The sequence below is a fragment of the Vombatus ursinus genome, unplaced genomic scaffold, assembly GCF_900497805.2.
Source record: "Vombatus ursinus unplaced genomic scaffold, bare-nosed wombat genome assembly UNPS02005286.1, whole genome shotgun sequence".
NCBI classification, from domain to species: domain Eukaryota; kingdom Metazoa; phylum Chordata; class Mammalia; order Diprotodontia; family Vombatidae; genus Vombatus; species Vombatus ursinus.
Window position 1 is genome coordinate 13870899 of NW_020945064.1, and position 11690 is coordinate 13882588.

Genomic DNA, 11690 nt, shown 5'->3' on the forward strand with positions numbered 1-11690 from the left:
ACATCTTAGAGATCATTTAGTCCAGAGGGTTTTAACTGTTTCGTGTCCTGGAGCCCTTTGGTAGCCTGGTAAAGTCTATGGACCCAATCTCAGAATCATGTTTTTAAATACATAACAAAAAATACATAGGATTACAAGGAAAATCAGTTATATTGAAATATGGCTATCAAAATGTTTAAAAGGAAAAAAAAGCTCATGGACCCCTGCATTAAGAATCCCCAATCTAATCCAGTCCTTACAAAGGAGGAGCCCGTGCCACAGACTAGGCAGCAATTTGCCCAACATCACACATTTAACAGGGCCAAGGGCCAAGATTCCAACCCAGGTTCTCAGACTTCCAAATCCAGGGTTCCTATCACCAGCTACACTGCCTCTGAGTCTTCAGTTCACATTCCCTAGAAGGATTTGCCTTGAGAGTTTATTTTCAAAATGCCTTGTGAATATAAGCACTACTTGTCCTTGACCTGGATTTCCTAGCCTTAAACTCTGGGTTTACGTTCACTCAGGGTTTGTAATGGTCTGAATATTTCCCATTGGCTGGAGGCCTCTGAGCTTGGGGAAGGACCAATCTCAAACTCGGAGGAGACGTCCAAAGTGAGCTCTTTACAGGAGGAAGAGTTCAGCCAGGGAAGGCCTAATTCAGTTACTTAACTCTCAGGCTAATAAGGAGGGCACATTTGGATGAAACCACAGGAAATGACAATCTGCCCTCCCCAGCCTCTTTACCTCCCCCGCTGGAGGCCCTTGACCTTCTTTGGTAGACTATAATAGACTTAATGACCCATCTAATAAAAGCACAGCCCACGACAATCTTTCTTGATTGAGAAAGCAAGCCAGTACTCCTTCAAACATTATTTACTCTTCCTCTGGAATTCAGACGTCAAACGCCTGAATACACTTCTCCGAAGAACAAAAGTCTCATGGGTCAGGACAAATTCACAGACAGTCACTACTATGCTATTTTCCAAAGACCAGGATTTACCACAGGGCTGATCTGGGTTGGAGCGCACACAAGAAGAAATTCTTTACTCACCACTGTGAAACAAAAACCATGAGAGACTGGGAGTCAGGGGAGCTGGTTCTAGCTGGTTCTAGCCCAGCTCCCCACCTAAATAGCTGTGTGACCTTGGGTAAATCATTTCCCTTCTCTGGGATGCCCTCAGTTTCCTCATTTGCAAAATGAAGAGGTTGAACTAGTTGATGTAAGATTCCACGTAGCTCTAATAGGCTATGATTGTGTGACTGTTCTCATTCTCAAATACCCACACCCGGCTGCACTCCTAACTATCCAGATTCCCCCTACAGAAACCTCTTCACCTCGGACTTTTCACACTGGAAATACCTTCTGCCCCTGCGGCCCCTTTCTCTGATTGGCTGTTCCTCCCAGAACCTCCAAGGTTAGGAGGATGGCCAGGACAGCCACGTCTTCATTTTAATCCAGGCTGAATTCCCCACCCTTCACACTTTCTCTTACCATGGCAAAGTACTTGGTACCCTCCCTCCCCTTTTCAGCTTCATTTTAATATTGGCATCTTTCTACAGCACTTAGCACAGTGCCTGGCAAATAATAAGCGCATTGTTGACTTAACGGTATAAGCATAGGAGACGTCATTGTAGTAAGACTCAACATACATATGATTCTGCATGGGAAGGGATCTTAGAGGTCATCTAACCCAAAGTTCTTTATTTTACAGATGAGGAGACTGAGTCACAGAGTAGTTAAGTGATTTACCCATTCACAGAACTATTAAGTAACAGAACTGGGATTTGAACCCAGGTCTTATGACTCTGAACTCAGGGCTCTGGATTCAACACCGTGTTGACTTCTACCATACCATGTTTTAAGGGAATGAGCTGCCGATCATTTGACTTTTGTCCATTAAGAACTTTAACAAAGAGCTTTACATATGTTATTTTAGTTATTCCTCACAACTCTGTGGGGTAGGATCATAGATATAGAGCAATATTATCATTTGTATTTATAATTATATCGTAGATTATTTATATTATAATTATTGTTATTATACCAATAGCTGATATTTATATAGGGCTTATATATTATTTAAATATATTGTAATTTTTACTTACAACCATAATAGTGAGTATTTATAAAGAGCTTATATATGATATTATTTAAAATATTATATTACAATTATTATTATAACAATAATAGCTAGTATTTACATGGAGTCATATATAAGATTATTTTTATTTGTTTAATATATTTAATATTTATAATACTATTTAATTATGTTACAATTATTTTTATTATAACAATAACATCCAGTATTTGTATACGGCTTTTAGGTTTACAAAGCACTGGATACTCATGAATTCATTTGATGTTTACAATAACCCTGGGAGGAAGGTGCTATTATTATCTCCATTTTAAGATGAGGAAACAGGCAGAGTGAGGTTGAGCGATTTACCCATGATCACACAGTTAGTAAGTATCCAGGCAGGATTTGAACTCAGGGCTTCTGGTCTAGGCCTTAACCACTATACTACATAGCTACCTTTTGGAAAGCTGCTTAGAGGTATTCTGATCCAAGCCTTTCATTTTACATGTTAGAAGCCTGGAGTTAAGCGATTTGCCCAGCTGGTAAGTATCAGAACTGGGATTTGAACCCAGACCTTCAGACTCCAGATCCAGTGATCTTTCCTCAATACCACAGTGGTTCTTTTCATAAGATCCGGTGATTCCATGTTCATTGTTCTGAGTGAACACATTGTATTAAGGGACATGATTTTAGTTTTGATTTAGGCCTTGCTTATAATCAAATTAGGTGACTGTTGTTCAGTTGTTTTTCAGTCTTATCTGACTCTTTGTAACCCTGTTTGAGGTTTTCTTGGCAAAGATACTGGAGAGGTTTGCCATTTTCTTCTTCAGGTCATTTTACAGATGAGAAAACTGAGGCAAAGAGGGTTAAGTGACTTGCCCAAGGTCACACAGCTAGTCAGTATCTGAAGCTGGATTTGAACTCAGGTCTTTCTCTATCCACTGTGCCGCCTAGACTTCTTTAAATTGAACATATTCCCCTAGATTGTCCATGTTCCCCTTTATTCTAACAAAGATGGCACCTAGAGACAGTTATAGAGTCTTACATCATTAGCAGTCTTGGTGATCTCTTAGGTCCCTCCCAGTTCTGATTCCACTGAAGTAAAGAGAAGCCTCCCATTTTACAGATGAGGAAACTGAGCTCAAGGACAGAAAGGGAGAGAGATCAAAATCAGGCAGAGACACAGAGATAGAATCAGGACTCCTGAATTTTTCACACGTTGCATCTCTTTCCCTCCTAATTTTACACATTGGGTTTGCCTGATGTTTCGTAGTACACTATACAAGATACTGAGCTTAGGCCTAGAAATCTCTACCCACTCCACTGCAATGAAGGCACTTGAAGAAATGGAAGCATTTTCAAAACCATGCCTACATGACAGAGACACGCACCACCTAAAGAGCCATGAGAAGCCTCAGGATGCATTGAAAATGGTAAGCATTTGCCTCCCTGAGCCGGCCACCTCTGTAGAAAGTGATCCGACCATTTACAAACACACAGCTTCCTACTTTATTCCAAGACACCCTCAAGTATTTGGTTTACATTGCAATCAGAAGAGGCCAGATCTGAAGATGTCAGCATTCTGGAGCTCATGGAGGGGGCAGGGAAAATGCCAGAGCTTTTCTTCCTGTCCCCCAGTAGAGTCTTGCTTTGTGGTCCTGGGGTGGGCCAGGAGCTGAGCATCATGAAAGTAAAAAACTCAGAGACTTTCAGGAAATTAACTGGCACTGGAATGTAGATGGCCTTGCCAAATTCACTAAGGCCTAGCAAGATTTCCTATTGGGCATCACAGCCTCCCGACAAGGCAGTGGAACTTTGGGGGCCGCTGCCAAGTTCTCACAGAACCTTTGAAGAGTGAACGCAAATGCACAAAGCCACAAGGACTAGGGAGGGAACAGTCACTCTCAGGAATCCTTCTGCAACTGCGATTACATCATCCCCTAGGAGGCTGCTCTGGTGAATCCAGAGCACAATGCCTCTGGCTCTCTCCCTTTTCTTTCCCTCCCTCTCTCTCCCCTTCTCTTTCTTTCTTCTTCCCTTCCTCTGTCATTCTCTGTCTTCCTCTCTCCCTCTCTAATTCTCCTTTCCTTCCTTCCTTTCCTCTTTCTTTTTTCTTTCTTTCTTCTTCCTTCCTTTCTTTTTCCTTCCTTTCTTTCTTTCTCCCTCCCTTCCTCTCTCCCTCTCTCTTTTTCTCTTCCTTCCTTCCTTTCCTTCCTCCTTCCTTTCCTTCTTTCTTTCTTTCTTTCTTTCTTTCTTTCTTTCTTTCTTTCTTTCTTTCTTTCTTTCTTTCTTTCTTTTCTTTCTTTCTTTCTTTCTTTCTTTCTTTTCTTTCTTTCTTTCTTCTTTCCTTCATTTCTTCCTTTCTTTCTTACTTTCTCTCTTTCTTTCTTCCTTCCTCTCTCCTTCTTTCTCTCCCCCCCTCCCTTCCTTCCTTCTCTCCTCCCTCTGCATGGATCCCAGGACAAGCATAGTAAGGCTAAGCCAATGGGATAGGAGGTTGGTATGGGGTAAGGTAGGTCAGGTCTGTGTCACTAAACATGAGAGCATAAGACTACCTTGCAAAGGCTAATGAGTCAGTCCCTTAGTTATGGGCATAATGCTGGATTTAGAGCTAGAGAACCTGGGTTCAAATCCCACCTGTATGACCTTGGGTAAATCACTTAACCCCCTTGGCCTTAGTCTCCTCATCTGTATAAGTGAAAAATCCAAATAGATGACCTCCAAGGTCTCTCCCAGTTCTAAATCCATGTTCTTATGACATATTATCTACAGGCAGTTAGCATAGAATTAGCTTGAGATCTGGCCATCAGCGTCAGAAAGACCTGGGTTCAAGTTCTATGTCTGGCATATACTGGCTATATGACCCTGGACAAGACCTATAATCTCAGTGCCCTAGAAAATTCTCGACAACTCTATATTGCAGAAAAAGTGCCAGGAGCTTCCTAAACAGATGAAATCAAAGGTCTCCGGGGAAAAAATGTATTCATTACCCATAGCTCTACTCTCTGCATTATTATTCTTATTTGGGTTCAGACCTATCAGTGGAGGGATCTCCCACTTTAGAAAGAAGGAAGCAAACAATTTTTATTATTAGCACGTAGCTAGGAAGTGTCTAAGGTCAGATTTGAACTCAAGTCTTCCTGACTCTAGGCTTCGCACTGCACCACCTGACAGCCTATGACAGCTTTGGAAATTCTCTCTACCTATAAAGATTGGTAACTCATGTAACTTTTGATCAAAGATTTTGAGTTGGAAGGGAGTTCAGAGGTCAACTATTTTGCACATGAGGCAACTGAGGCCCAGAAAAGAGAAGTGACTAGCCCCAAGTCACCGAGCTAGTAAATGGCAGAGGCTGAGCAAGAACCTAGCTCTCTGAGCTCCCAACTTCGTGTTTTTTCTAGTGTATCTCTCAATTAATTTGGGTCACCAGTTTTACATTGGTCAACATTTCCGAATGTTATCTCCTTTCTTTTGGATATTGCCACCTCCTTCCAATGGGGATAATAAAATCTGTTCCATAGGGGATATCTTGGAGATATCATCAGATCATATATGAAAAAGGCCTTCAAATTCTTAGGAATAAAGTGCTTTATATAACTCGCAGAAATAAATCTTCTTGTTGGGAGAGAAAGAGAAAAGGGCACAGAGGAGACTCAGATTGGAGAACAGACTGTCCACTCCATCAGACTGGCCTCCTCATTGCCTTCCCAACGTTTTTCCTTTGTACCTTGACATTTTCAGGGGATGCTCTCTTTTCTCTCCATAATCACTGCCCATCCTTCAAGGTTGATCTCAGGTGCCACTCCCTGACCACAATAGTCTTCCTCCTCTCTTAATTTGCTTTCTAACCCTCTCATTTGGCACAGATCACCCACTATCTTGTACTGGTAGTCTTTTTCTGTATCTAGGGCTCATCTCCTTTCTAAAATTACAAGCTCCTCTAGGGCATTTACAGGCATCTGATGCATCTCTATAACCCCACAGCACCTGCAAGAATGCTTTCCACATTGTAGAACTCAGAAATGTTAGTTGATTTTTTGGGTAAGACAAAACACTCAGTTTCAATACGCTTTAGTCCTTCAGATAAACCTATGTATTTTGGGACCTTTTAGGAGCTATGAAAAAAACAAAAACATTTTTCCTTTCACATATTTACTTCAATTCCTTCCATTTTCCCTGGGTAGCCTTCATATCACACAGCTGCTAAAACTTTTCATATATATATAGTATGTGTGTATATGTATGTATATCTGTATACACGTATACATATATACACATATGTGTATATTACTTGCATACACATATACATACAGACATGTGTGCATGCATATGTGTGTATATAGCACACACACACACACACACACATATATATATATATACATATATATACACACATATCAGTTCATATCAACTTTCAGCTCAAAAAATCTTCAGTGGCTCCCCATTGCTTCCCAGGGGCAACTAGGTGGTGCGGTGGATAGAGTACTGGTCCTGGAGTCAGGAAGACTCGTGGTCCTGAGTTTCAATCTGGCCTCAGACACTTCCTAGCTGTGTGACCCTGGGCAATTCACTTAACCCTCTTTGCCTCAGTTTCCTCATCTGTAAAAGGGAGTTGAAGAAGGAAATGGCAAACCATTAGAGTATCTCTGCCAAGAAAACCCCAAATGCAGTTAGACACAAGTGAAAATGACTGAACAACAATTGCTTACTGAGTCAATCGCCAACTCCTCCACTGAGTTTTCATAACACGGCTTCTATCCCACCCTTCCAGCTTAATATCATATTACTTCCTTCTATAAAATCCCTGCACCAACCAATCTGGACTATTTCCTACCCCCAAAATCCACCCTTCCCCACAAAGGCTTTGGCTCACATTTTCCCTGTTCCTGGAATGCTCTCCCTTCCCTTTGCTTATTGAAGTTCCATCCATTATTTTTAGACCATTTAGTCCAATCCCCTCATTTTATAGAGGAGAAAACTGAGGTTCAAAGAGATTACTCATACACACAAGACCTAAGTAAGTAGCGGTTGTGATTCGAATCCTGGTCTTCAGATTCCGGGCAATGCTGCTAAAGCCCATCTCAAATGCTGCCTCCTCCAGGAAGACTTTCATGGTTTGTTTGCTAACAACCATTCCGACTGGATCGCACGGTCTTTTGTTCTGTCTCTCTCTAATGTGCTTTTGTGTAATATGATATAGCAAAGCTGTCTGTGTTCACATCCCCACAAGTTTTGCTGGTCAATGTGTAACACCCGGCAGCAAACACACTTTCAAGTTTAATCTGCATTTTCAACATTTTCTCCATCACTTTCTTAAGTCTGAAAAATCACCGAAGCAGTAAATCAAGCCCTGGTTTTCTTAGCGTGCGGATTTCTCAGGTGTTAATGCTCACACTGAAAATTTAACAATCGACTTTCCAGAGCCTCTACAAGTGGCTCCAGCCCCTGCTTATCCTCCCTTTCCACGGCTTGCTCTCCCAGACACCAACCCACCCTCACGCAGGTAGGTACTTACTTGGGATTTCTCCGCCAACTTCAGGTGCACCGCCCGTTTCCATAACCCTCTCGCAGAGCCCGTATCTAATAGCAACAAGAAGATGCACAGAGTCTGGGGAAAGAAGATGCCCCAGCCCCGGCGTTGTCCTCCTTGTCTGTAACCTCTGGGGACCATTTTCTTCCTAAGCGATGCACAAGGCAGAGCCCAAGTGGTGAAGGGCTCAGAGCGGAGGCAGGCAGCCCCGGACGGGGGTGGGAGGGGTGCAGCCTGGGAAGGACCAGCTCCCACCGTGTGTGTTCTGCCCAGAGCCCGGCTTCGGGGCCACGCGCTGGGGGACTTTCTTGGCTCCCCTTGGATTGGGGTCCTTGGATCCTGAGCTCACCCCGAGCACGTGTTTCTCCCTCAGTGATAGCCTGGGAGATTATTTTTAGTCTTCCTCCACATCTGGCACGCAAGACAGTTACGTTCAAAGCTCCAGCGTCAGATCAGACGACAGCTGCGGGGGGAGGGGGGGAAAGTCTTGCTTGCAGACAGGCGTGGGCAGGGCAGCCTCTAATAAGCGGCCTTCCCAGGCTTTCCAAGATAATAAGCACTTCCCATGGACATTCCGTCCCCTCCCGGGAGGTGTGCTGTTCGGTGGGTTCGAACAAGGAGGGGAAATGTCCCGAACCCATAAGCATTCATTTCCACAGAATGTAAAAACACATGTATTAACTTAGCTGGTGCTAATAAAATCAAGTTGGTCTTTTACAATCGGAAAACGCCTTTAAATGAAGGAAAAGCAGTAAAAGAGAAAGAAACCGCCCTTATTATATTAACTCATATTTCTATAGTACTTTTAGGTCTACAAAACACTTTTTAGACGAGCTTCAATAGTAACCTATATTATAATTATTCATTTGCTCACATTATCTCTCCTCCCATTTCCATCTGTTGAAGTCTCTTCCTTTCTCCAAAACCTAAGTCACATGTAGTCTGCTCCATGGAACGTCCCCTCCCTCTCCCTGTTCTTGTTCAGTTGTGTCCAACTCTTCCTGACCCCATTTTGGAGTCTTCTTAGCAGAGACACTGGAGTGGTTTTACCATTTCCTTCTCCAGCTCACTTTTACAGATAAGGAAACTGAAGCAAAGAGGGTTAAGTGACTTGTCCATGGTCACACAGCTAGCAAAGCGTCTGAGGCCAGATTCGAACTCCCAAAGATGAGCCTTCCTGACTCCAGGGCTAGTGCTCTATCCATTGCACCTCCTAGTTGCTCCCTCATTCCCCCTAGAGAGCTGTAACTGGGAATTTTTGCACCTAGAGCAAATACTGCAAAAAAGAGTCCAGGACAAGCAGCTTAACAGTTGTTGGTGGCAGGATCCAGTGATCCCAGGAAACCAGGAAACCTCTGCTGAGTGAGGATTCTCTCTGACCTCAGGAATTGACTTCTTATTTAAATTAATAATTCTGGATAACTGAATCAGTTCTCTATCTATAGTTAGACCACCTACTTGTTAGAGTAAAGGTCAAAATTAGCACAAATCTGGAAGGAAGAAAAAAAATGAGAAAAATATATGATGTGCAATTAAAACAACTCTACCCTAACTCTTTAAACAAATTATTGATTTTTTTTCCAATGGGATATGCACAGAAGAAAGGATATTGACTTAGACTACAGAAGTTTAACTGGCATACGTTTAAAAACAAATTTAACAGATGAAGATCAATTACCACAATAAAATTATCTAAAGAATTTTAAAAAGCACTCTAGACGGGAAATACTTAGCTTACTTATCAAGCAGCAGAAAGATATGGCAACCAAGGATGACACTAGTTTAAAATATAAACTCATTTGTAAAATCTTATGGAGAGATATGATTAATCACTCAATAAACATTTATTAAGCACCTACCACATGCCAGGCACTGTGCTAAGTGCTAGGGATACACACACGTCTCAAGGAATTCACAATCTAATGGGTAGATCCATATCCAGAATAATAAAAAACTATAAGCTGTATCATCTCATAAAGTAAAAAGAAGCAATGGAGGGTCAAGCCACTTTAAAGAGACTTTAGTGAGGGACCTAACTAAGCAGTCATCTCAAAGGTATTTAAGGATGAAAATGGAAGTACACCCAACAAACAGAAGAAAAAATGGAAAATATCACAAGGATTTTTAATGCAAACTCTTTTCACCATCAAGTGTAATACAGCCACCACACTTGAACTCCAACATCACAATCCCAGACATGCTTATAGAAGAAGCAGAAATGGTGCTAAAGAGAACAAAGATCAGAAACCCAACTGGATTAGACCAATTGTACATCAAGGAGTTCCATGCTGGAACTGGTGACACAGTTTTGAGGGCACTGAGGAATCTATTCATAAAGTAGATGAAGTAGTAGAAAATACCAAAGATTTGGAGAATCGCTCAGACTACATTCATATATGCTATGTAACCTGTTTAGAATCAAATTTATAGGTCTATTATATGGTATATAATAATACCCCCCAAAAAACAAAAAAAAATTATTAACAACTACCAACCTCTATGCTTATTTTTTATCTTTTAAAAAATTTTATGAGAATAATCTGCATATTCATGAAGGCATCCTCAATGAGAGGATTAAGAAGTAACAGGAAAGTGTTTGCCAACAATATTACACAGTATGGCAGCACATATTTATCATCGCACAACTAGATGAAATGTGCAGAGAATTCAATCTCTCACTGATCCCTCTGTACTTACCCTTTGTTGATTATTTTAAAAAATCATTTGATTTGGTAGAGGCAGATTCCCCCTTAATGTTCCTCCTCCAACAAGGTGTCTCCCACCCATACATCAAAATTATTCAAGATTCTGTGAAAGACGTAACAGCAGAGATCACTGTTTGATGACCCTCCGGTTATTAACATCAGGCAAAGCATACGATCAGGGAGACATGCTCAACAAAAATATTCACTGCTATCATGGAGGAAATCCAGCACAGAATCCAACTTGAAGAGGTAATGCATATAAATGGTTCAGTCCTCCTGATGATCCTATTTGCAAATATCGTTATGCTGATGCCCTCAAATCCTAGAATTGCAGAGCCTTCTAGAAGAGATCTGAAAAGAATTTGACCTAATGATCCATAAAGGATTCATAAAGGAAAAAACTGGATGAAGAATGGCTGTTGTTCGGATTATGACATGCAAATCTATTAGCTAAGTCTGTAGAGCTTGTCCATCAATACACACACACACACACACACACACATACACACAACATCACATGGTCAGCACTTTGGAGAGCTGCTAAATGAAGAGCTTTGGGTTATTGTATATCATAGCTAACCGGTTTTTTGTTTTATACCCTCTATTAGATTGTAAGCTCCTTGAAGGCATGTACTATATCTTATTTAAACTTTCTATCTTTCCTAGTTCCTAGCAAGGTGCTCTGTGAACAGTAGATGTTTAATAAATGTTCGTTGAATTTTCTGCATTCCAATTTTATCTGTAGTGTATAGGGTCATGGTAGAAAGAACACTGGAGTTGATATCAAAAGAAACCTGGGTTTGAATCTCATTTTTCACACACATTAGCTATGTAATCATGGACAAATTATTTATTCTGAGTTGCAATTTCCTTATCTTTTGAATGGAGGTAATAATTATAATATCTCTTTCAGATTATTACATTGATTAAATAACTTATACAAAGTGCCTTATAGACTTTAAAGCCTACATAAATGTCAGCTATTTTGATGATTATTTGGATTTATCTTCCTTAATAAAGTATAAGGAAAAGATCCCATTTTTAACTCTTTTTGAGGGGTCTTTGCATTGCCCAGTACAAAGTCTTGCAACATGGTAGGCACTCAATATTTTTTTAATTTAATCACAGCTACTTATCAGGAGAGACACATTGCAACATGGTTGGCACTCAATAAATGTTTGTTTAATTTAATCACAGAGACACATTGCTCTAGTTGGCAAATGGTGGGACCTGGAGACAGGGAGGGAAGGACAGGGTTAATCCATGGTCAATAATGCCAAGTGACATTGACTCTGACCAGATCAGGGTCAGAAGCACAGAGATCAAGATCTGGGTGAAGACGTTGTAGCCAACAGGAAGTGGCAAGGAAACAAGGGATTAGAATCAAGTTACTAA

The 11690-nt window shown here is 41.1% G+C and overlaps 1 protein-coding gene across 4 annotated transcripts in view; it reads right to left on the bottom strand.

Moving 5' to 3' along the window:
- The window catches only part of WFDC1 (WAP four-disulfide core domain 1), a 50060-nt gene extending 42005 nt beyond the window's left edge, over positions 1-8055 (bottom strand). The window contains exon 1 of one of the 4 annotated variants that reach the window (XM_027845914.1): positions 7576-8055. In XM_027845914.1, the coding sequence (XP_027701715.1) occupies positions 7576-7731 (156 nt within the window). In that variant the 5' untranslated portion in view covers positions 7732-8055. The remainder of the gene's footprint in view (positions 1-7575) is intronic. The other 3 variants (XM_027845908.1, XM_027845902.1, XM_027845893.1) reach the window with 3 other exon arrangements.
- Positions 8056-11690: the final 3635 nt, after the last annotated feature.